Source organism: Malus sylvestris, chromosome 3 (genome assembly GCF_916048215.2).
Source record: "Malus sylvestris chromosome 3, drMalSylv7.2, whole genome shotgun sequence".
Lineage (NCBI taxonomy): Eukaryota > Viridiplantae > Streptophyta > Magnoliopsida > Rosales > Rosaceae > Malus > Malus sylvestris.
Window position 1 is genome coordinate 20,562,794 of NC_062262.1, and position 26,936 is coordinate 20,589,729.

The 26,936-nt window shown below is 36.6% G+C and overlaps 1 protein-coding gene and 1 long non-coding RNA gene across 2 annotated transcripts; both read right to left on the reverse strand.

The window, feature by feature from the left end:
• Window positions 1-12,479: 12,479 nt before the first annotated feature.
• Window positions 12,480-13,308, reverse strand: LOC126615827 (uncharacterized). The gene is made up of 2 exons (XR_007620911.1): window positions 12,896-13,308; window positions 12,480-12,779 (listed from the first exon to the last, which is right to left on the reverse strand). It is a non-coding gene; the product is annotated as an uncharacterized LOC126615827 (long non-coding RNA).
• Window positions 13,309-18,044: 4,736 nt separating this feature from the next.
• On the reverse strand, window positions 18,045-20,201 carry LOC126615824 (calmodulin-7). Its single transcript, XM_050283741.1, has 2 exons — window positions 19,969-20,201; window positions 18,045-18,686 (listed from the first exon to the last, which is right to left on the reverse strand). The coding sequence occupies exons 1-2, from the start codon at window positions 20,042-20,044 to the stop codon at window positions 18,313-18,315; spliced, it is 450 nt and encodes a 149-aa protein (XP_050139698.1). The 5' UTR covers window positions 20,045-20,201; the 3' UTR covers window positions 18,045-18,312.
• Between the last annotated feature and the right edge of the window lie 6,735 nt (window positions 20,202-26,936).

Below are 26,936 nucleotides of genomic sequence, written 5' to 3' on the forward strand. Positions count from 1 at the left end.
GAGCTAGATTTCCTTGGATAAAGCTTGTTCAAAGTGCTCTGACAAAGTTAAAACACGTGAATCTTGCAGTTCCCACTACATTGCTATGACCGAGAAGGGTAAAGGAACAGCGTTAGCACTCGCTGTTGGGACAATTCCTATATATGTCGACCTTCATCCTCCACAGCCAAGTAGACCTGCAAATAAAAAAATGCTCAACTTTTCTTCACATCCGAGAGGGCACTCTCAGCAGAGTCTCGTGAAATACTCAGCTTCTTTTCCCCCCGATAATACCTCTACAAACAAGCCACACCAGAGCAAGAGTAACTCATATCATCAGGGTTAAAAGCAAGAGCTTCTTTTCCCTGTCTTTTCCTTTGGCCTTGTTCTTACCTGCAAGACAAGGAGAAAAATATCAATTAGTCAGCACTTGGAATCAAGCTTCCAGTTAGGAACTGACTGCCTGGAACCCCTTTCCTGATTACTTACCTGGCATTGCTCTCGAGTACTCATATTCAACATCTTATGCTTCCAGAGAAGATACCACATCTGCCTGAGAAACAGATAGGGCAAGTAAGAAGGATACAAGGAAGTATGTGGAGACAAGCGTAACAGAACACGTGCCGATACATCCACTACTTTGTCAACAGCAAAAGTATCCCATATCATCAGGGTCGAACATACTCTAGATTTGATGGACTTGTTTTAACCCTCAAATTCTTGAGTCGGTCTTATACTCTGGAGGAAACCAAAAAACCCTCTAGCCTAGTTCAAGAATAAACATGTGGAAAGTTACTTCTTCAAAAGCAAAAGTACCTCATATCATCTCTTCTCCATTTGCTTCTCCTTATCCTTATTTCTGTTTACGACACAAGGAGAAGGAGAACAATGAACTGGAAGTCGAAGTCGTACTTCTGATCCAGGTTGCTTGCTTGGAAGTCTGATTGCTTACCTTGTCTGTTACCTTATTCGGCATATCTCCTAGTTCGGTGACTTGGGGGACTCCTACTATAAGGTTTGTATCGCAGTTTATAAAGCCCGAAACTACAAGTAAGCTTCAAGTGAAATTGATACATTACCTTGTGCATCTTCATCGGTTAAAGATACCACCCTTGGATGGAGGAAAAGTACTTCCATAAAAGATGCCACATCTACATATGAGACAGATAAGGCAAGTGAAAATGATACCACACTTCGGTACTTAGAAGTTTCGTGATTACTCAATGACTTGGATCTTGCAAGTCCCCAACTGAGGAGCTTCCCTCACTCAGGAACTTAGGGGAGCACTGTTTGTACCATACTTAACCAATCCCGAAACTATTGAGCACCAGTCAACGTTATACCGTCAAGGACCCAGAAGAGTTTCCCTCCAACAAGGGGGCCAATCACAGTACGACACGTGTCGACATCAGAAGCCAATCATAGTGCGACACGTGTTAACATCAAAAGCCAATCACAACACGACATGTGTCAATGTCAGAATGAAACTAGAAACTCTCTTCTATAAATAGAGATCATTCTCTCACAATATTTCATAATGTCATTTGTACTAAATCATTCACTAGTACTCACAAAAGGAGAGCTTGAACCTATGTACTTGTGTAAACCCTTCACAATTAATGAGAACTTCTCTACTCCGTGGACGTAGCCAATCTGGGTGAACCATGTGTATCTTGTGTTTGCTTCCCTATCTCTATCCATTTACATACTTATCCACACTAGTGACCGGAGCAATCTAGCGAAGGTCACAAATGTAACACTTTTTGTTATACTAAAGTCCTCACTGATTTTGTGCATCAACATACTAAAAGGAGATGAATGTTTTTTAATGGTGAATGTGGTTCAATCATCTAAATGCCGAACTGTAAAATGCGTTTGAGAGTAACCAATCATGAATCGCTTAACTTTTTAGGGAATCTAATAAAGTGACCTATTTGGCCTAAAGAGTTAAGAATTCTTCGCTTGCCAAGATTTGGATGGATAATTAACCAACCTAGTAGTGTCGTTTACTTGTTTAAACTAAAGGTGCTCATCTTCTGCTTGATTATACTGCACCAGTGTTGTTTACTCATCCAAATTGAAGGTGTCGCTAGTTGTCAACATATTGTTATTTACTTATCCAAATTGAAGTTGTGTCAGAGAGGTTTAGAATAATATTTTTTCTTAGGGGTGGGAGACTGGTTTTATGTAGAGCTTTTGAGTTGTTTGTAAAGTTGAAGGAGCTTTTCATGTTGCAGAATCTCTTATATTTATAGGGATGGTTTTTGCGATAAATAGGTTTGCCAAGGTAAAGTCATGATAGGATTGTGTCACTTGGCATTTACTTGAATATTCTTTATGCATCCCCTTTAATTCCTTCCTTAGCCGAAACTCACCTATATCTAGTCTCGACCTCTTTGATTTAAACCAGGATTCTGAACCTAGTTCATTTATGCGCTTAATTCATCTTTATCTCATCAAAAAATGAACTCTAATTCTTAGAATAATTTGTACCTAAACAGAACCCATTATGATCCTTGGAAATTTTAGTTCTCTAAGGACTCAACCGAGCTGCATATGAATTAATCATTTTACAATCCCACTTCCATGAGGACTCAGTTGAATCAACACTTTCATGGGCTAAAAGCCCACTAGCCTGATGGGCCATTATTAGGCTGAGGATTGTGGCTTTTCAACTCGGGTTAGCCCATTCTTGACCCAAGCTTTTATTTCAAGCCTAAACAGTATGTATCCAATTGCAATAGACATTGATCCAATATTCATTTAGAATCATAGGATCAGTTTCAGCAGTATGTTAACTAATTATGTTTATACAACCTGGTGTAAACTTGGTCTGCATTGATTCCCTTTTCTCTAAACAACTACATATCTAATCCACTAACGCTGTTGCTACTAAGAAAACAAAAACAAAAACAAAATAAAACCTCTAACCAATAAACACAAGCAAAAGAGCAATAAACCTTACTCCAACGAAAACACTTTTCGACTCTTTGCCTTCAAATCAGCAGTAGCAGCGCAATGAGCCATAAGTTGCAAATACGAAAAGGAAAGCTAATGAAAAGTTTAAAAAAAACTTTAGTTTTAATGAAAAATGATAAATAAAGGTGTAGTGAATAATAGCAGAAAATGTGGTTTTTCGTGTGAACAATACCGGGATTGTTTCGTTAAACTCCCAATACTAAAATCCCAAACAACATAACAAAATTCTTCATGCATAATTTGAGACAAATATTATAAAAAATCAGAAATGAAATCAAATTAGGCTTATTTTGTGACTAATTACAAAAAGAGAAATTCTATTTACTTTCAAAAGGCATCTGTCGACACTTACTATTTATTGACACCATTTCTATATTTCATTGTTTTACTTTATTCTCTGTATTAATACTCTATATAGTAATAACCTCCTTATATCATAAAAAGTTTTGGTCCAACAGAGGCCAATTTGTATACGAATAAAGTCTACATTACAAAAAGTTATAATTATCCTAGATTTGGCATTGCCTTCATATTGTTAGGGCTAGAAAAAAATCCCAAAAATCCTAAACCTAACCTGATCCAAACCGAAATTGACCTAAATTATCTCGAATTTTCGGTTTCCAAACATTTTCAGTTCAGTTTTTATCCCAAACCAAACGGTTCAGCTTTGGATTCGGTATAGATAGCCTAAATTTTTTGTTCAACCCAAACCGAACCGATATTTATATATTTACTATTATTCAAATATAAAATAAAATAATTACCTCATGAGGAGATGAAAACTCCTAACCACTGAACCTTCAACTTTTGAGATATTGAAATGTAACTAATATTTAATACGTTATATAATAACTATTAATTACTCAATTTAACATTCCCTCAAAACCCTAGCCGCCATCCTTTTCACTCTCTCGTGGGCTTCACTTCAGCTGCACGACGACCATTCATTTCATATATATATATATATATATATATATATATATATATATATATATATATATCTCCCTCTCTCTCTCTCTCTCTCTCTCTCTCTCTCTCTCTCTCTCTCTCTCTCTCTCTCTCTCTCTCTCTCTCTCTCTCTCTCTCTCTCTCTCTCTCTCTCTCTCTCTCGTTCCACCACAATGACCATCATTGTTACCCAAGGTTCTAAGAGGCAGTAGGGGCTAGGGGCGGTAGGTAGGGGCTAGTGCCTAGGCGTCTAGGCGGGGGCCTAGGTTGTTTTTTCTTCTTGTCCAATTTTAATTAAATTTGTTATATGACATATAAATATACGTTTACTTATACTTAAAAAAATACATACTTTGTATTAAGATACATAAATTGCATAATAGAATCTTATAAATTATAAAGTACTAGAACATATTAGAAACATGGGGAACAAACATATAGTGAGTGTTCATCCATGTATTCAGCAAGTCTCTTACAATTCATTGAAAAAATAAAATGCTAAATGGAAGTTAACTACTTTTTGTCTAAGTGAAAGTCGCGACCTAGAAGAGGTGTCTAGGCGGGCTAGGCAGGTGACTAGGCAAGTTTAGCACCCTTTTTTCTTCTTCAAACGCATAGGGATTAATGCACAAATCAGACAACGTAGTGCCACCATTGTGTTTCAGCCATCGCCGCCATCAAATTTCAGCCATCGCTGCCACTGGATTTCAGTCGTCGCCACCTTGCTGTTTATTGAATCACCCCGAAACTGAAATAAGTTTCAATATTCCTGATTTTTGGGATACTGAAAATTTAAGTTTGGAATTGGGCCAAGAAAATATGTCCCGACTATTTCGGGATAAGGTTTTGAGAATCATTTTTGGTTCCCAAACCAAAACTACCCCTGCATATAGTAACTAACAACAATTACAAAAATGTGCAATGTGACAAATAAAAATTTATTTGTTAAAGTTGATGCCACACATTTGAGCTTGGAAGTACGTAATACCTTGTCAACATGCACATCTTCTTGGTGAAACCATAATGTTTCTAGCTTCTCAAGTATGTTTACTGAGAAGAATTAAAGAGTGCACTACATACATACATGCACTAGATTTTAAACATTGAGTGTCTATCGTTTACCAATGTTACATTTTGAAAAGTAAGCTCTACTAATAGTTCTTTGTATCCATACAATTTTCATTAAGGATAACTAAGTCAAATGATATTTTTTTAGCTACACCTCTATTAAATAAAAATCTCAATAAGGTTATAAAATTGGTTGGGTCCCAATATTATGATTATTAGAGGTTTTACTATACCAACAATGTCCTTTAAAATAAAACAAAAATTGAAATTAAAAAACGAAAGAAAAAGAAAAATCCTGAAATGATGCCGTTAGTCTCCTCGATACCTTTCGTTTGTGGCCTCTTTGACGCAATCAACTTGTTGGAAATGTGGCTTTAAGGCCAATCATGAGATCATACTTTGAGGAATTTCACATAGTGAACTAAGTTCGCTTAATCTGAGGGCAAAGATTATTGTTTAAAGTAATCTCATTGAATGTTATACGCTTAAATGATAAGTACTAGGAGTGTAATAGGGAGAATGTAATCTAAAGAAGTTAGCTTCATGAAATTTTTCTTTCTCATACACATATCCTAAATGTTTCGAATTATAGGATTGCCAATTGGGCATTGACAATCTAGTAAGATCAATACATACTATATCTTCTCTCTTGAAAAAGTGATTGGTCTTTGGTATTGGTGTGAAAGTCGCTAAGGCAAGTATGTAGGTGCTCAATAGAGAGTGAGTTCACTTAACATGATCAAACATGAGTTCTCGTACTTATGTCATAGGTGTTGAGTTGATGTAGGAGATGTGATGTATGATGATGCGACTGCACCATGTAGTAGTAGTATGGTACATGGACGGTTATGTTTGGTATATCCGTGATCGGGAACTATACGCATTCTAGGAATAATATGTTTGGGGATGATCACTACCAAGTTCTATAAGTTATGTTCCTTCTTGGCACATCCGCGATGGGGGACCATACGTATTTTAGGGTGATCATGCTTGGTAAATCCGTAATGGTCGGCTGCTTCTTGGTTGGATTTTGTTGAGTGTTCAGGAATTCCAGCTCTTATTCTGTTTTGTTAAGTCAGTGAAGAATTCTAGATTCTTGTGAATAGAAATTACTCAGAGTAGACACTTGTGTTGTAATTTAGGGTTACAAAGTTATTGATTGAAATCCAGGTAAGGGATTACAGAGAGTTGCTTTATTAAATTTTGTGGAGTGATACTTGATCTTGTTGGTTGATTAAAGTAGTTATATTATGCATCTTTGAGTCTGTGAATTGATTATTTTATGTGATTGTGGAGTTGTGTTGGAAAATATTGTGATATATGTGAATGAAAAATGACAATTCTGATTGTTTCATGGTCGTTAGGTGACCTAGAATTTAGTGAATCATGCTCGTCGAGTTCCATCTAGTAATTATGGAACTCAATGTTTTTCTGTTAAACAATGCCATTAGAAATTTTGGGTCGGTGAACTACAAATAGTTTAATCCTGTCTCAGTGTATGTAGGAAGTTTAACTTAAGGGTTAACGGCATCCGTCAAACAAAGGAAAAGTTACTATGCTATTGAACTGTTAGTGGGTTTTTTGGTCATGTCTCGAAAGCAAGACATGATGGTTGAACAGGTAAGTTGTGATGTCACGTGTCGATCTTGGACGTATCTCGGGATTGGGGTGTGACAAAAAGCCTTTGGTTTTGGGAAATATAATATCTAAGAATTGGCTTCAGCCTTTTAATAATTTATCTTTATTATGATTTTGTAACTGACATTACAAAGACTTATAGGTCTATAGTGATTCACACTTTCAGGTTGCTCCACTTTTAGGTATCACAGCTATATTAGTATGGTTAATTAGCTTTAAACTTGACTGTCAAAGAAATCCTTTACTAGCCTACAAACTGATTGCCTTACTTATTAATAACTTTCCAATTTCTTCAGAAAGAAGGCATAAAGGAGTGGACCATGATCATTAGAACAAATAAATTGTTTTTTTTTTATCCTGCACAAAGACTTCCTCCAACCTATTTCCTTAAATCTACCAGTTACCATTAGCATCCTTACCTCTAGATATTTCATTTCTTTTCCTTCTTATATTTACAAATATTTGGAAAAACTTTGTGTTCTTATCTCCTATTTGAAGCCAAGTACTTCGCGCTTTTTGAGCCCATATGATTTCCTCTTGCTTTAGGACTTCCAATAGTTTCTTACTCACTTGTTTCTCAAGCATCAGATCATCTTTTGTTGGTATACTTGACATATTTCTCTCTTGAATATCATTAAGTTTGCCCAAAAGTTCTTTAATTTTCAATTAGACATTATCAAAAGTGTCTTTATTCTAACATTTAACACAATACTTAAAGGTTTGAGCAAAAGCTTGAAACATGTCAAAGGTTTCAGCATAAGCTCGAAACATGTCATTAGGATGTCCAAGAAAATCACATTTCCAGCTATCTTCAACAAACCTTTTAAAGTCTAGATGATTAAGCCATATAACCTCAAATTTAAAGGAGGTCTTGTTAGATAAAAAAAAATTGGAATTTTATCGAAGTTGAAATTCACAAACTCGTTGAACTAATTTGGATTGGCAAATGCTCTATCCAGGCTTTTGAACACAACAAAAATGGTCCAAATTGTTCATCAAACACAAAAACTTAAATTTGGGCACAAATTTAGGTCTTGACAAACCCCTCCAATTCGACATCATACTCGTTACTAGTCAATCTCTTCCAGACAATGGCTACTTCCTGCTTTCGCTGCTGCAACAAACTCATCTTTTCTACAATTTCTTAGACTTATCATCCCTATGATAGACCTACTCGTACTTAGCAACTCCTTATTAACATCCAAAAACTTCTCAGTACTCTCATTTGTTTTCTTGCAACTACTAGCATCCATCTTCTCTTTCTTAATAACTAAATCCTGATTCCACAAGTTTGTTAACATCATATGATCATTCAACAACATATTAAATAAAACATCAGACTCTAAGCTACACCTTAAGTTTGTATTCATATCCTGGAAACTTACATCCCTTAAGACATAATTATACAAATCATAATTTGAGGGAAGTGGAGTGCAATTAATATTCGGGTTCACCTAGTACCCATTATATATCCTTGAAACTTACATCCCTTAAGACATAATCATACAAATCATAATTTGAGGGAAGTGGAGTGCAATTAATATTCGGGTTCACCTAGTACCCATTATTTTTCCTAAGAATAAATGAGTTATTAGCTAGATCACTTACCCAGAGGACTTAGAGTCCTTGTCAGACACCACTATCCAATTCGGATCCAAGTCAGCCTTTGGCACCCACTGCTTATGACCTCTAATCACATCATGGTACACTCTCCCATCTCTTAGAGTTGGAACACTCTCTTCTTATTTTTCTTATGCTTGCATCTGGGAACCACATATGTCCATTTCTCCTGGTTATCACCCTCGATCCTAGCTTTCGTTTCTTCTTTACCACAACCTCTAGCCTCTTCAGCTATAACATCTTCATAAACACGCATAGGTTAAAGAAAACAAAGCATGAAATCCTCTTATAGATCTCCCAACGCTCCTCCCATAATAAAAATAAACTTCAAAAAGCTTCTTGTAACTTATTAAGATGGGGTAGCCATTTTCCCCATTAACGACCAAAACCCTCTTCAAAGGTAATCGAACATCAATCTCCATTAGCACCTTAATAAACAAACCATGTTCATTAAGAGTAGCTTCATCAACCTTAAAAGCTTTTCCAATAACTTGAGTAATACTCTTTATGTTACCCTTATCCCTATATTGGATAGGTAGATGAGGGATCCTCACACACACTCGTAGAATAGTGATAGGGGTTGTATCCCTAAACTCTTGGCTTCGTGCTCCAAGTGAAAAATATGTCCTTTCACGTATCACATGCTGATCTCAAGAACACACTCCAACTCATCTCCATCAATAAACACCACAGCGTACCACCTTGCCAAAATGGTTGAAGTAGAAGGTGTTTTTCATGCCTAGTTTCCTTTTGATGACATAGGTCTCCAATAATTTTCCTAACATTTACCCATACGGACTTTGCACTTCATGTGATCAGTATTGATGGTGAAGATTAAGTTTGTTTGGACCTTTGTAACATCACCTTCCATGGTGAAGGTACTGCTCGTAGTCTTCACCATAATAGGATCTTGGCTAGGGCTAGGGACTAGGGAAGCCTAGGGCTTATGATCGTTCTAGGGCTTCAGGAAGAACTAGTAATAAGCTGAGATTTCTAAGCCATGACTACAGGTTCGAAGAAAGGAGTTAGAAAGCAAAGAATTTAAAGATTGAACGACCCCAGTTGCCAGGCTACAAGGCATGTGTCTTGGGTAGTTCAAAGACGTCATAAACCATAGCCTCTAGACACTCAACCTTTTCAGACAAATAAACAGACTCACTAGGGAGATCAATCGTCCTCTAGCAATCAAATAATGTAATATGCATGAGTTAAAAGTACAAGCAACACCAAGAAACCAATGAAACACGCTTAAGTACTTTCTAAAACACTCAAACAGAAAGAATTTAGCCACCAAATCAGGCAAAAATTTAACACAACAAGAAAACCATACCAAACAAGAAGATAAATCATTTAACTAAAAAAAATAGCAGATTAAGCACCAGGAACAAAAAGTGAAATTGGAACCAGGCAGAATATCCTGTAATTAAAATTCAATATATGCTTGACTAGTCAGCGACACCAGTCAACTAAGATCAGATTTGTCAGTTTACCAAAAAGCAGAATAAATAAATTAAATTTGGCTTGCTGAAGTGATCCTAAAACTAAGGTCCAATTCACATGCTAACTTTGATAAACTTAGTTGTAGGCACACATTTATCTGCAAACCATAGAAAACATATATCACATGCAAATGAACAAGATATGTGAACATGAAAAGAACAATAAACAACACACATAGTTTTTGGCCCGAAAAACCCACCTCTGGGTTAAAAAACTGGGGGCTCCACTAAGTCCAATATGTAAGTTGTGAGTGTCAAAGAACATGTGCTCTTCGTTTCTTGACATACAAGTAACTTGGTCAATCCGAGTTAATAGTTGAGGAAATCATGGAGCCTTATTTGGTTAGGTTTAGGAGTCCATATTTAGTGCAATTAATTATGAAGACCTTAATTAGTTGACAAAGAATTCATTGCCATTTAGGACTATTATGATATCCTAATTGATATGGAATATCCCATGTAATCAGTTAATAGGCCGGATTATAGGGATAATTATCAGTGTATTAGGAGGTCCCTGCACTAACAGTAATAATCCTTGTTTTGTGGTAAACCCTATTAACTAGCAAAAGGACTTACGACTGCTTGAGTGGAGAAGACTCTCCTAAAACCCTAGCATCATGTTTGCCTCTTCTACAAATAAGTTTATTTTCTTTTCATGTCGATTTTGTTATTGTATTTGTGATCTTAATGTCTTGTTGTTTTCTTATGATTTCAAATTAATATCTTACACAATCCACCAGTGCAAATAAGGTTCATACAAAGTACCACATCAAGCTCATTTCCTAGATCTAATTTAAGGAGCAGCTTTAGCTTTGTGCAACCTTACTTTGTACGAGATGGAAATGTCTTCAGTATTCACTAGGAGATAGCTCCAACCTTGAACTCTTTTCCCTGTGGCACCGAGACTAACACAATTAATGCAATGTTTATTTTAGATTGTTTTTAAGTTATCATGAACATGTGTAACTAAGTTTCTTTTTAGCTAGAGGTGAATTCAAAGCCATGATCATATGTTTTATATAAATTGATTACATCCAGTTATTGTTTCATAAAACATGAATGCGATTTACATATCTACTTTATAGAGAACTTATTCTTGTATGATTATTAAGGGTGCACACTTAGTTTGCATGCAGGGATTTGATGCTAGAATATAAGGGAATTTTACCTAATTGTTATGAACTTATATTTGCAAGTAGTAAAAGCCACTAGTCATGATTGAGTTAAGTAATTTCTTGGCAAGAGTATCATGCTTTTCATAGTTACGGATGCTTTGTCAATGCTTATGATTTTTCATAGAACTTAATGATCTTTGAGATGTATCTCTATCATGCTTTTCATAGTTAGGGAACTTGAGAAGAATAATTTGGTTGCCTCGCTGAATCCAATTCAATGAACTTAGGAAAATTTGAGAGTTAATTCGTGCTATTCACAATTAATTTGGGGCATTGTCATTCATGGATTATAGGAAGAATAACTGGAAATCAATTTGTATGCATATGATTCATGTGTGGAGAAGAATCCCTTAGCTATCATTTCATCCATATTTCATTCACAACTTAATTTACTTGCTGCCCTTTACTTTTGTTTTAATTAAATTCGTCCAAAATCTCCCCCTTGATTGTTTTAATGTCAATTTAATTTAGTTTTCAGTTTTATAAGTTTAGTTTGTGTTGATTAGCATCCCTTCTAATCCCCGAAATACAACGATCCCTACTTAGTCAAACTACAATTGCATAATTTATAGGGCTTAATTTGTGTGTTAGTTTCTACCACATCACTAATTTAATGCATGAGAAAAGGTTATGCGGCTAGGGTTTCTATTGAAGAACACAAGAGGAAGCTTAAAGCCTTTTTAAAACAATCTTGAAATCTAAACTTTCTAACCACCAACAAAAGAGACCTAGCTGAGATTTTCAGCAAAATAGGCTGTTTGTTTTCAGCTAGCAAGGACAAAGGCACAAAAGACACTTATCAAAAGTAAATGCAATCTGAACAGATCAAGGGCCATAAATTCAACCTTGAATAAAAAACTGTCAGTCAGCCCATACGGGTTGTCTTGAATTGCATGCCTATCTAGTTGGAAAGTAGCGACTAATTTCGAACAAACAACATCACTAATCAAAAGGCAGTAGAAATTTTAAACGTGAAATGCATATGCATGAACAAACCTTTGAAATGATGGCCCAACCCTTAAGCAAATATTTTCAACAATAGCAGCCTTTTGTGCAGAGTATGTCCTAAAACTAATTTGAGCATGTGTGGTACATATACAATATTGACAAGGACGGTCAAACCATATTTGAAGACAACTTTTAATAGGCTCTTGTAGTCTTTCACTTGCTCATATTATAATGTGTGGTGTGTGAAGGAAGATTGACAATCTTCCTTATCAAAAGAGACTCATTTTCTTAGGAAGATTAGAAGTCTTCTTATTCATTTATAGCTCTCTCTCATTAACCCTTCCTCACATGAAAGGGTAGCAAAGCACTCTTCCTTGTAGAGTAGAGTACTCATCCTTAGAGTGCAAAAAATATGAAAATTCTTTCTAGTAGAAACAAGAGCACTCATACTTAGAAGAAGAGTAAGGATGCAACATAGATTTCATGAGTTGAAAATAACAATCATGTTTTAGTTTCCAAAAGAGAAAACTAAAAACACCTCTACCACCATGGCCATAGTTGTTCACCACCCTACTCCTCGTAAGAAAGATTATTCTAGTTAATCACTCTTACTCACCATCCATTGGCATCTTAGTTCTAAAGGCAAACTATGAAAATTTGATCCTCTTGGAGAAGAGGTACGTAGGCAACCTACTCATGGGATGACTAGGTGCAACTAAAAAATCTTCCAAGGGTGTTCTCCGAGTCTTGCAGATGAAGCATGCAAAGGAAGGAAGAAGGCCCTCCCTTTAGGTTGTGTGAACAACCTTTGATGAAAACCAAAGTAGTACTACATACTCTCTTGAAATTGATGTGGTAATCTACCAAAGAAATGAGTTTCAAAGTTCCACTGCTTTCAAGTTTTGGAGTGCATGCAACGTTTCCGCTGTTAGTTTATGAAATTTTAGTTAGCATCCACTTTGTTGGCCAAAACTTGATTAGGATCCAAACGAAAACCAACATAAATTAACTAGAAGATTGACTAGATAAAGCAAAAATTACCTTAAATTTGGCTTCATCCGTACTGTGGTGGTGACTCAAAAAATGGTAGATTAAACCCTGTAAAACCAAAAAGAATGGAATGAGATGTCTAGTCATCAAAGCAAAGAAAACAATTTTTTTTTTGTTTTGAACAAACGATATTATCTATATAGGGATAGGGGAGTGGGCTAAGCCTCATAATGGACTAGCAATAAAGTGGTTCAAATTCACTTTTGGTGAGAATCGAATCTAAGACCTCTCACTTATAAGTGAAGAATCACTAGACCGAATTACTAAGTGGTAGCAAAGAAAACAAGTTAAACTAATACGACAGACAATGCAAATTAACTCGTACAAATTTGTTGACCCTAAAAACTATCAAGCCTACGTGGCGCGCATGCCAAGTAACTAATGAGCTAACTACGTCATTCAATTGTATATGTTGATGTTGCATTAAGCGCATTGCTGACTTCTTAATCTTACGACTGCGGCCGAGGAAGGAACACATCTCGGCCTTCGGGTTCTAGAGCTTGAAGACAAGGCTGCTAGTACTGCGAAGTTCACGGATCATTGGCACTTGGTTTGATCATGGTGATTATATTCATGAGAGTATAAGCACGCCGAACTGGCTCCAAACTATACGGACACAAGTACTTAAAGGAGATATATGTCTTGATGGTAAATGTGGTTCGGCCATCAAAATGCTGAATTCTAAACCCTACTTGTGAATAACCAATCATAAACAACTTGGCGTTCAATGTGCTGAGCCCAGTAATTTGTAACACCTCACTTCACCGAGAAAGCTAATGAGATGACTTCTACCAATAAGGATTCGAAAATCCTTCTCAGCCGAGACTTGGATAGATAACCAGTCGGCCTCGACGCAGTGCTGTTTAACCAAACTGAAGGTGCTTCGTGGTCTGCTGATTCTACGGCGGCAGTGCTGTTTATCCAAACTGAAGATGTTCACCGGTTACCTTCACAATACTGTTTATCCAAATTGAAGATGTGTTGGGGGAAAAGAAAATAAAAAAAATCTCAAGGTTGTTGAGAGGTTTTGCGTAGAGCGAGAATTTGTGCATGACAGTTTGTGGGTTAAGTTCGAGGCCTTTCAATGTTGCATGCGACTTTGTATTTATAGTGGCTGTCTTTTGCTTGACACGGTGTATGGGCCCAAAATTACATTATCGGCCCAAGCAATTGAGGCCGTTGAATGAGCAGAATATTATACCGTTAAATGACAAAGTGGTTGAAACGATTTTCAATTATTATTGAGAAATAATGTTGTAATTTTAATCATGATAATATCTCTTAGTAATATATTAAATTATTTAAACCTAATATTTGTCTAAATCCCAATTGATTTGAACAAATGGAATATTGGGATATATGCGGCATCAGATAATGAAGCATGCAGGATAAGATGATTTTCATACAACTACAAATGGATTAATGCATACATGGATAGATTATGAAGAAGCCTAGATAGGCCTGGCTTTTGGTGGTGATGTGTTAAGTCTAAGATTTGATGGTCTTGGATAATATGAGGTAAGAAGCCAAGGTGGCTTGGCTCTTTTTGCATGGTGATGGAAGTCATCAGATGAGTTTAAAGGCTTCTGATGGAGTTTTTGATGAGATAAGAATCCTAGGTGGGCTAGGTTTATGATGTGATGTGATAAAGCCTAGATAGACTTTATTTTGTTTGAAAGTCACGAAATCTGAAGGATATGCCTTGGCATTTATGGATCAATTTCAGTTTGCAAGTTAGAGTTGCAGTTGGACTCTACAAAGTTATCAGGTCGTGTCAAGCAAAAGACAACCACTATAAATACATAGTTGAATGCAACATTGAAAGGCCTCGAACTCAACACACAAATTGCCCTGCGCAAACTCTCGCTCTACGCGAAACCTTTCAATAACCTTGAGATTTTTTTTATTTTCTTTTCCGCCAACACATTTTCAGTTTGGATAAACAGCACTGTGAAGGCAATCGGCGAACATCTTCAGTTTGGATAAATAGCAATACCGCCGTAGAATCAGCTGGCCGCGAAACACCTGTAGTTTGGATAAACAGCACTGCGTCGAGGCCGATTGATTATCTATCCAAGTCTTGACCGAGAAGGATTTTTGAATCCTTATTGGTAGAAGTCATCTCATTAGCCTTCTCGGCGAAATGAGGTGTTACAAATTCTAGGCTCGGCACATTGAACGCCGAGTTATTTATGATTGGTTATTCACAAGTAGGGTTTAGAGTTCGGCATTCTGACGGCCGAACCACGTTTACCATCAAGACATATATCTTCTTTGAGTACTTGTGTCTGTATAGTTTGGAGCCAGTTCGGCGTGCTTATACTCTCACGAATATAATCATTGTGACCGAACCCGATGCCAACGATCCGTGAACTTCGTAGAACTAGCAGCCTTGTCTTCAGGCTTAGAACTCGAAGGCCAAGATGTGTTCCTTCCTCAGCCGCAATTGCAAGATTAAGAAGTCAGCAGTGCACTTAACGCAACATCAATATATTTTACTCCTCAGCTGATCTCGGCCAACGAGTTGGCATGCTCGCATACAACCGAAGGATGTAGTTAGCTCATTAGTTACTCGGCCTACGCGCCACTTAGGCTTGGTAGTTTTTAGGGTCAACACATGACCTGATAACTTTGTAGAGTCTAACTGCAACTCTAGCAAACTGAAATTGATCCGTAAATGCCAAGGCATATCCTTCAGATTTCGTGACTTTTAAACAAAATAAAGCCTATCTAGGCTTTATCACACCACATCAGAAACCTAGCCCACCTAAGCTTCTTATTTGATCAAAAACTCCATCAGAACCCTTTAAACTCATCTGATGACCTCCATCACCATTCAAAAAGAGCCTAGCCAACCTAGGCTTCTTACCTCATCATTATCCAAGACCATCAGATCTTAGACTTATCACATCACCACCAAAAGCCAGACCTATCTAGGCTTCCTCATAATCTATCCATGCATGCATTAATCCATTTGTAGTTGTATGACAATCATCCCATCATGCATGCTTCATTATCTGATGTCGCGCATATCCCAATATTCCATTTGTTCAAATCAATTGCGATTTAGACAAATATTAGGTTTAAATAATTTAATATATTACTAAGAGATAATATCATGATTAAAATTAAAACATTATTTCTCAATAATAATTGAAAATCATTTCAACCACTTTGTCATTTAACATTCTAAAATTCTGCTCATTCAACGGTCTCGATTACTCGGGCCAATAGTGTAATTTTGGATCCAAATAAAATTATTGAAGATAATCTGACCATCTTGGTCTTGGGCATAATTTCCTTTAAATTCTTTGTATTTTTAATTGTTATTTCTTTTGTGGTAATCTTATGTGCGACAGTATGTGTGGGATCGTTAATCAAGGGGGCTGTATTCTCTGGGATGAATCTCAAGTGTGGGTGTCTTTAATCTAACGGATGAAAAGAATCAGTCATTCTCGTGATCTCCGCAGATATCATTTGTAGGGGAGCGTTTGGAACAAAGACAGAACGGGACGGAATGGAATGTGATGGAACGGAGGTTCCGTGCTACGTTGGTACGCATAGGCTGGAATAGGACATTTATTCTGTTCCGCGTTGGTACGCACAGAGCGGAATACAATGAAAGATTAACTGACAAACGTGCCCATGGTTCTCCGTCGACCCCATCGACTCAACCCCATTTCTTTTGAAGCAATGGCAGATACCCCTTCGTCGCCGGAGCTCGGTACCTCACCACCTCGAGCGCCACCGCGTGCGTGTACTTCATTTTCGAGAGCTTCTCCGCCGTGATCGGAGGGTTGGACTCCGGGGACCAAATCCTTGCTACTTCTTCCCGGACCTTTCCCAGGACCTCCGGGCTGCGTCCCCATGACCAATCCTTTGGATTAATTGGAGGAGTAATACATAGAGGAGATTGATGCTAAATTGGTTAGACTTTGTTCAACGACGCATATAAATAGTAATGGAACATTCCCTTTGGATTAATTAGAGGAATGTTTAAGAAAGATAACATGAAAGTATTGAGTTTTAATTACAAGATAGAACAATCGTGTAAGTGTTGTCTACAACGATAACGACGCCCCATCTTCCCGTTCTCTCCTCCGTCGGTCTTGTTCTTGTACTCCTTTGAATTCGTGCTGCCGACGCTGTCGCTCCTTTGATTTGATCGACTTCTCATTCTTCTGTCATTAAAAGTAGGAGAGACAAACATTATTACAATGCTTAATGCTTATGCTATTTGCATGCGGTGCGATGCGATTTGAGATTACTATTTTATACTTGCTCGATTGCTTGGTTTGAAAAGTCGGTCGATGCTCTTCTGTCCACTCATCATGCTTTAATTGAATTTTCTTTTTCGCTTTAAACGTTTTTTGGATGCCAAATATGATTTTGGAAATGAACAGACACGTAGCTCAAATAGTTAACAACATTTACCCTTTCAATTCCGCCTTCCCCAATATTCCAAAGTATCTGGAATTAACGTTGGGGGGAGGTGAAAGGAGAAACTTCTGCATTGCAACTGCAATGCCAAGTGCAGGATTCTATTTTGGTCCGGAAGAGAATAACTCCTATTGTCCTCCAAGCGAATCAGTAAAATAAGGTGAAACAAGGAGGAATCTGATGCTTATCTTTTACATGTTTTCGCTTTGAGGCCACCCGCCCCGTGCACCACAAAAACAAGAGAAATACAAAAGAAGAAATCATGACAGCACGTTGACGTTGGATGCACCCGTCGCCGATGCCAGTGCCTAGGACCCCGTTCTACTTACGGAGTAAGCAAGCAAGCAACCAAGTTTGTCATGCATCAGTGATTCATTCCCCACCAAGTTATCATCTACAGAAGGCTATTAACAAGTTTCATCAGATCATAACCACCATCGGTGATCAATTTCAGACTCCGCCAATGGAGTTTGAAAAATTTGTAATCCCGAAAACCTACTTTCAATTTCTGCGTGAACAGATGCTGAGAAAATAGTTTACATAATACTAACATGATTTTGAAATTCAAATTTCATGCTTTAAGACTAAACAACAGAAGAAGCACGTATCACCAACGCATGACGACAAGATCACATTAACAAGAGAGGCTACCAACTTGCAATATTAACAACGAAAATCTACAATAAGCAGTAATATCAGATTCACCCAACAGATTTAAATTCATGATTTCAAAGAGAAGAATCAGAATACCAATGTATCGTAACACACTACCAAACAGGAACTATGAAGAGACAGCAAACAAGTAGGATACTAAAGGAACAGTACCGCAAATAATGCATACATGAACCAACCAAAACCTAGCAATACCAAATGAACATGTCCTAATGGATACGAAAATCTCTTTTGAACTTATCTGCTCTGTTCCCTTTTACGTTTTTATATAAACTTTAGTTTTGGTCAATTAATCCTCACTTGGCCATCATGACTTTGACGAACTCCTCATAGTTGATCTGCCCATCACCATCCACATCAGCCTCACGAATCATCTCATCCACTTCCTCATCTGTCAGCTTCTCGCCTAGATTTGTCATAACATGACGAAGCTCAGCGGCAGAAATGAAGCCATTCTGGTCCTTATCGAACACTCGGAAAGCTTCCTTGAGCTCCTCCTCAGAATCTGTGTCCTTCATCTTCCGGGCCATCAGGTTAAGGAACTCTGGGAAATCAATGGTCCCATTCCCATCAGCATCAACCTCATTGATCATATCCTGAAGCTCAGCTTCAGTGGGGTTCTGCCCAAGTGAACGCATAACAGTCCCCAACTCCTTTGTAGTGATACAACCTGCGTAAAAATTTAAACAAACATTACGGTGGAATCCAACAAAGAAATTGGTAATAGTGCTTCAGACACATAACTGTAGCCGGGCATACCAACACAAGAAAACCACTGTTCTCCCCCTAACATTCACTCCAATACATTAAACTGTTACTACTGTTGAGGGAATTCCGTCTAAATTGGAAAAAGAAAAGCACACACATGAACTAAGACTATCACATTTCAATCAAACAACGCTTAACAATTTCAATATTGCAGACAACATAAACAAGGCAAACAATAAAAAGCAAAACATTCATCCAGATTTCCAAATTCCATATCAAAATATCACAAAAGAAAAGACAAAGTCAATTCACAATAGTCCAACCCAAAACCACCCAACCATACGAGTAAAGGATTGATAACATTTATAGATGCACTTCAAACTCTGACTCCTAACTAGAAAAAGAAAATACTCAAATACCATTGTAAACACGAATTTTCAATTTCGATGTCTACAACCATTAAGATGGTAAAGGCTAGAAAATGCCACAAGACCAAAATACGATTGTCAAATAAGAAAAAAAAGTCACTATACGATGTTAGGAAGATTCGACGACTCAGATAATACTTACAGATTTCAAAAAGTAACATATAAATCCAAGGATCAAACATACTTGTAGGGTAATAAAAACTGATTCGTCTAAGTATAAAGCTAAGAAGGAGAAATATACGGAGACGTCAAACAGTTGCGTGCTTGCAAAATCTGAAAACTGTGAACTGATACAAAAATTGTTCAAAATCAAAAGTAAATTCACAGATTTCTTCAAACCCTAAACCCTGAAGAAGAGTTTGGCACAAAAATCTGCATTTCATGCTATTATTAGACGACAGAAACATACAGTAAATCGTTTTATATTTATATAACTCTGTATTTTCTTATGTATATATCATGTAACATTGCCTTGTGATCCCAATACCAGAAAAATTAATTGTGCAAACAAGGGGAAACGAAACATCAGACATGTACCGAATCGACAAGCGGAATGCACAAATCATCCATCTATTTAAATTCGAACGATCGAATCTAACAGCATGATCTTATCCTAAACGATCAAAAAGCACTCGGAGAATGATAAATCGAATCAATTGCTGAAAAACCCTCGATCAATCACAAATTTTCACAAGCACAAACGAAATTTCGATGCAATAACAGCATTAGATCCAAATATCATAGATTAGTTAGGCATAATAAGAACAAAGAGGAAAGGGAAAAAAGAGAGAAAAAGAGGGATCTGAGAAAGGAGACCATCGCCGTCCTTGTCGAATAGGCTGAAAGCCTCCTTGAACTCAGAGATCTGGTCGTCGGTGAGCTGATCGGCCATCGTTGAGAGCGTTTGGCTTCCGAGAAAATCACAGAGAAATTGTCCAAAGGAAAAAAAGGAAAATATGTCTCTGCGTTTCGAATGTGGAAAAATGGGAAGAGACGGGTAGCCTTTATATATCAAAAGGAAGAGTGGTGATCCATCGGCATCTGATTCTCTCTCATCCGCACGTATACTTTCTCTTCGATTCGAAACTAAATTTTTACTTCAAATTTGCAAACCATATCATGTATTTAATAAAAAATAAACAAATTAATTATTATTTAAATAATAATTTAATTATCAACAATCGTATTGTATAATTTATAAATTAAATTTTAGTGTTATTAGCATTACTTTAAATAATAATATTAATAAAAGAAAAATATATTATATAAAATAAAATAAACACAAAAAAATCAATCACATGTGCAAACTACAATGTAAGATGGATGGAGACTAATCCCCTTTCTAATGCAATCACGTACCATATGAGATAATAGAGTATTTTTGACTCACAAATAAAAGATACGCCAAAACAGAACTGGTTACTTCAAGAAATGCATATATTCAAACTTGGACTGGGAGTTCCAAACCTTTGCTTGCTTTCCACTAGACTAACCCCTTAGAGCACATCTCCACTAGTTAGTGAAAGGTAAGGGCAACAGTGGGCATGTAAGTTGTCCTTGATATTCACTGTAAATAGTACATGCCTTTGTGTAACTCCACTAGTTTGAAAAGGACAGTACTATTCACAATTTTTATTTAAATTTTTTTATGCTTTGAAAATAAAAAGATTGTTCAAAATATAGAAGATTGTTTTTTTTTTTATGCTTTGAAAATAAAATGCTTGTTTAATTTTTTTATGCTTTCAATACAAAACAAAAGCACAACATTACAATAAACATAATTAATTTAAGAAAAGAAAAGAATTTAAATAGTGAAAAATAAATATAGAAGATTGTGGTGAAAATGAATAGAGTTGTGATGGAAAATGAAGAAGATAGTTGGGTATTTATAAAACAACAATATAAAAAAAATCTAATTTTTGCTATATTTTTTTTATAATTTTTTTTCTATTTCTTTATGATTTTTTTTCTTTTTTTATAAAGTTTTTTAATGTTGGATTAATCCTGCCATTGATTTTCAAATTGATTTGAAATTGGACGCATCAGATTGCGCCACATGGCACAACACTAATATTTCCTCACATTCTGATTGAATCCCCCTATAGAGGGGCCAGTCAAATGATAATGAGGCTGGCCCTTCGGTTGTACATGACTTCCTAAAAATGTAATGGGGCAAATGATAATGAGGCTGGCCCTTCGATTGGACACGACTTCCTAAAAAAGTATAGTGGTTTCCCTGACTTGGAAGATTGGGACTTTGACCCTTACTAGTTGATGATAGGAGCATATTTATGCAACTTAGTTAGCTTGTTTCTTGGCATTTACTTAGTTTAATTCTAGTTATTTTAGTACTTTAAGCTATTTTCGTGTGTTTGTAGGTTCAAATAACAAAGTTAGCAACAAAGTGGTATTTGGAGCATTTTGGAGCATTTTTGGGCCAAGATTGGATAGTGCAAGCATGGAGACATGAGGATGGACGTTTTTGAAGATTTGAAGGCTAGAAATCAGCATATGTGTGTGCAAGTGTGTTGACCTACAACTACAAACATCCATCCACTACACCCATTACATCCACTTATTACCAAACATCCATCTACTACACCCATTACATCCACTCATTACCACAACATACACCACTACCACCTTAATTAGATGGTGGTCCTCTCCCTAGCCTATAAATACATCCACCCTTCACCATAACAAAAAATCAGAAAAAATCCATCCAAAGACACTACATTCACATCTCACAACTCCATACACTTACACTTTCATTCCTTGGCCGTGAGCACCATCCATTCATCCATTCATTTCCCATATATCTCAAAACACAACTCCATACACTCCCTTCCCTTGGCCGAGACATTCACCAATCCTAAATACATTCATAACCTTTCCATATATCCATACACATCCTTAGACACTTGTGCTGCAACAAGGTGGTGAAAACGAAGGTCCTTGGCGTTTCAAGCTTCAAACTTTGGAGCGTTTTAGGTGTACTTCGTTCTTGCTTTCAATGTCTACTTTGTTATTTTCTGATTTTGTTGCAATTATGAGTAACTAAACCCCCCTTAGCTAGGGCGAATTCGAAACCATGTTCATGCTTGCAATATGATTTGATTACTTTCAGTTGTGATTCATAAGTTGTGAATTCAATCTACTTATCCATTTGAATTAAAACTGATTTATGTGTGTTGGTTGAAAGTGCACGCTTAATTTTCATGCATAAATCTGATGCTAGGATATAAGGGAGTTTCACCTAATCGTTGTGAACTTATATTCACAAGTAGTGAAGGTTGCTCGTCACAACCATGTTAAGTAAATTCTTGGCATAAGTTTCATGCAATTCATAGTTACAAGTGTTTCATCAATGCTTATGATTTTCATAAAACTTAATGATTCTTGCTTGTATCTCTATTATGCAATTCATGTAGGGAACTTGTAGGGAATGCTTTGGGTTGTTGTATGCAATCATCCAATTAAATGAAATTAGGAAAATCTGAGGGTTAATTAGTGCAATTCACAGTTAATCTGGGGCGTTGAGAATTCGTAGTTTATTGAAAAGCAACTGGAAATTGTTTTGTTTGCAAGTGTGTCATGTGTGGAAAGAACCACCTAGCTAGCCTTCCATCCATTCAATTTACTCAAATTCGTGCAGATTTCATTAGTTCTTTAATTTACTTGTTTTGTTTTCAATTTCGTCAAAACCAAAACCCCCTTTACCTTGTTGAGTCATATTAGTTAGAAATTGATTTAGTTTGTGTTTTTAAGTATTTCGAACCAAGTTAAAACCAAAATTCGTCCAAAAGTGTGTTAGAGTCTAAATCTGCCCAGTTTGTGTTTTTAGGCAGATTTGAGCATTTTTAGCTTGTTTTGAGTTCTTTGAGTTGGTTTTGAATTCTTTGAGTCTAGTTTAGTGTTTTAACTTTGTTTATATGTTTTTAAGTCAGTTTAGAGGTTATTAGCAAACCCTTCTAATCCCCGGTCCAGAACGATCCATACTTACATTCTTTACTACAATTGATACAAGAAGGTTTAATTTGTGTGTTAAGTAAATTAGCATCAGTTGAAACGGCCATGATCGGATTCGTAAAGGTCAGGCAACGGGTGTCACCGACTAGACTTCAATTTGAAGTTTGATTGGCCCGACTCGTCGCACTAGGATTGAGGAGACTTGGATCTAGGTAAGCTCATCCAACAGCTTTAAATGGAGCCATGTGTCCCTACCGTTGGAAATATCTGACTCCACTGTTGCATCAGGGCCCATGTTGCAGGCTTGTCTACCACTCGCCCACAGTCGCGCATGCGTTACACGTGTCTGCCAGAAAGTGCAATGACGTCAACTTGCCTAAAGGTAATAGGTCAGCACACCCATTGACACACCCCGACCCAGAATGTCCACCTAGACTCCGAATCGAGTTGTGTTGGCAGACACCATAAAGGTGACGAAGCCATAAGGTGTAGGGATGTGTAAAATGTGAATAAATTTAAACCTAAAAGTGACTAAATGCAAGAGTGTACATGTGAGCAGGATTGAACCCCATTCACACGTGATGTCAGAGCATAAGTAAAGTACAGTAAAGGTAGGATAATAATTATTCCATTGAAGGTAATCTCATGTACCCACATTTGCCAAGAATCCTCGTTGACACGAAAGCTTTGCCACTAAAACCTAGAGTGGCGAACAACAAGGGTGAGTGGGCCTAAAAAAAAAAAAAACCTTTGCAAAACCTTTTCGAAAACATAATAACCCCCTCGCCGTAAAACAAGTATACTTTCCAAATATAACATACTACGTATAATATGGAAATACTTATTGTAGCCAGCAATATCACAAGAATGCAATACATCACAATATTTCATAAATGAACACATAACGTCTAGTAATCACATAATCTCACATAAACAAACATATCATAACGAGTGCTCATCGACATATGTTGACACGCAAGTTCATGCAGAGATATTCTGACATGAACAAGACTGGGTGAAAGAATGATTTACGCTATAGTACAACAATCATGTGAAGACTGGCGTTATGCGCATCATATACGAGCCCTAATTGCCTATAGCAATCTAGGACTGGATTGGCACCGACAATGGATCCAAAGTGAGCATACGATGCGATGTGAACATACACGTGAAGACTGGCCCTGGCCTAGGCGAGTACTAACACCAATGTAGCACACGATGAGCAAATAGCTCAAATATGATCATGCAACACTAAACAGATAATTCTAGTCGACATAATGTTATTCATGGCCATAAATATGATTAAGACATCCCATAATAATACGCATACCTGTGCATCCCGTAGGATGTAGCATAATTTCCTAATTTCCGTCAATGAGCTAATTCTTATAAACGTTAATCTAATGTAGACATAACGTAGAAAATTCTTTATAAAAAATATAAAGTAAATATATAATATTTAAAAGCAAAGATCCATTCACAAAGCATGTCGTTGGGTCAAACCCGCCTTGCAGGCACCAAAAATCATTACGATGCGTTTTGTTGAAGTTCCTTTCAAGTGCAAATATAAGGATAGTATAGCAGCACAACTAAAGGTGTCGAACCACAGGGACTGAGAAACAACTTAGTAAAACCTTTTACTCTTACAAATTAGCATTAGTTAAAGACTCCTATAGGGGGTTTGAGTAATTTTGGAAAAGAAATAAAGACATAAAGAAAAAGGAAAAATTAGAACTATTTAAAAATAAACCTAAGACATGAAATCTGACTTAAAATGAGCTAGGGCCTTCCCCTAAACATTCATGAATCAATGAGATGGTCTTTTAACTTATCCATTTCAAATGCACAACTAAGATGTTCACATATCTAGCATGGCATATAACTAGATTGTATGAATCCTCACTTTATTTGCATGTTAGATGCATGGCATATATATAAAACTTATATTTATAGGTGTAACCTAACATGGCATATACTCAGATTTAGCACCTAGAAACTCATTAAGAACGAAGTGGATTATGAACATCACATGAACCCTAAAACATGGCATTTTTCCTAGATTTTCATGGAATCAGCTTACATGATTAGTTCTGAACCTAACCATATGTTGTTAAGGAATGAAAGAGGATATGGTAGTCATCCTTATCATTCTCAATAGAAAGCAAACATAAACAAGGTAGCTAAGCTTGAAAATATGTGCTTGAAATGATTGAAACATAAAACTAATTGTAGCTTGCAAATGAAATTGATAAACTAAAACTACATCATAACATTAATTCAATCATGTCTAGAGCTTCAAAATAGCCCTAAGTATCCATAAAAACAAAACACATAAAAAGTCAGGAAAGCTAGAACCTAGAAAACGGCTCAAGGTTGAAGACTTCTGCTCTCTCTTCAGATTCTCCTCCTTCTGTTGAGTATTTGTCTCCTATTAAAAGGCTTAGGACTTATCTAACATCTGAAACTCTCATTATAGCTCATAACAACCAACATCTAGTATATGAGTAACTGAAAACTAGCTGTTATCAGAATTCGTAACTAAACATCTTTTCTTTATTCTATCATAACTTCTTGTCGAAACCTCCAAATCATAAGATGTAAAGACCATCAGAAAGAAGACTTCCAGGGTTTTCCAACCATATATGGCCTATTTTCTAATTCGTTTTGAGCACTTCGGGGCAAAGCTCGTAAGTTGGCCGTTCTGCAAGGGCCTTTTCTGGCGGATCCTTGTGGGCTATAGTTTGGTCTTGGGCGAGTTGGGCTTCAAACTATCCTTTCTAGGCTCTTAAGATATTCAAAATAAGATGATTTCATCAAGCCCTTACTTTCATCATGAAATACAATACAAACAACAAAATACCTTGTGATGCATAGAGATTTTAAGTCAAAAACCTAAGTAAAAGAGGGCGTAAAAGTATAACTTTATGCACTCAACACGTTTCACCTAGAAATGAAATCATTTACATGAATATATAATGTAATAATGTAACTAATCATTTTCGTACAAAGTATTGCTAATAAATGAACTATTTTAAAATGATCGAATTTCGAAAAATAGAGAGTGGATTCGAATTTGACACGTTGAGAAACCTAAGGAGATACCTCTTCTTCCTACAATGCAATACGTCACAATATTTTGTAAATAAACACATAACGTCTAGTAATCACATAATCTCACATAAACAAACATATCATAATGAGTGCTCATCGACATATGCTTACACACGAGTTCATGTAGAGATATTTTGACATGAACAAGACTGGGTGTAATAATTGTGGAGCAAAAAATAATCAAGAAAAATATGGAGACGACATGTGGACTTTTGGGTGAGAAAGACAAAATTAGCCTTGAAGAACACCTTTACTCCCATGCGCATGCAACGAACAATAACGACTCAATCGAGGTCAAATGTGATCAAAATGGTATTCTTTTAAACCTTTTTATCATTCCTCAACAAACCCACAAGGTAACTCCCAATTATCTTTTCAAATTGGGATTAATTACCTAAATTAATTAATTATCTAATTAATTGATTAACTACTTAAAGTAATTTCAAGATATTATTTCCATAATATCTTGCAATCAATCCCACAAAACAACCAAATGTGGCCGGTCCTAATTCTCCTAATAGGGCCCACCACACCCTTATATATAGCCCCTCATTTTCTCCAAAACATAAGTCTAATTCTCTTCTAAAATTCCCTAAATTTCTCTAAACACTTTCCCCTCAAATTCTAACTTTGGCATTAGAGAATCTTTGGCCAAAGCGCCCCCCCCCCAATTCATCGTGGGCGCGTGACGCTATTGGCATTGA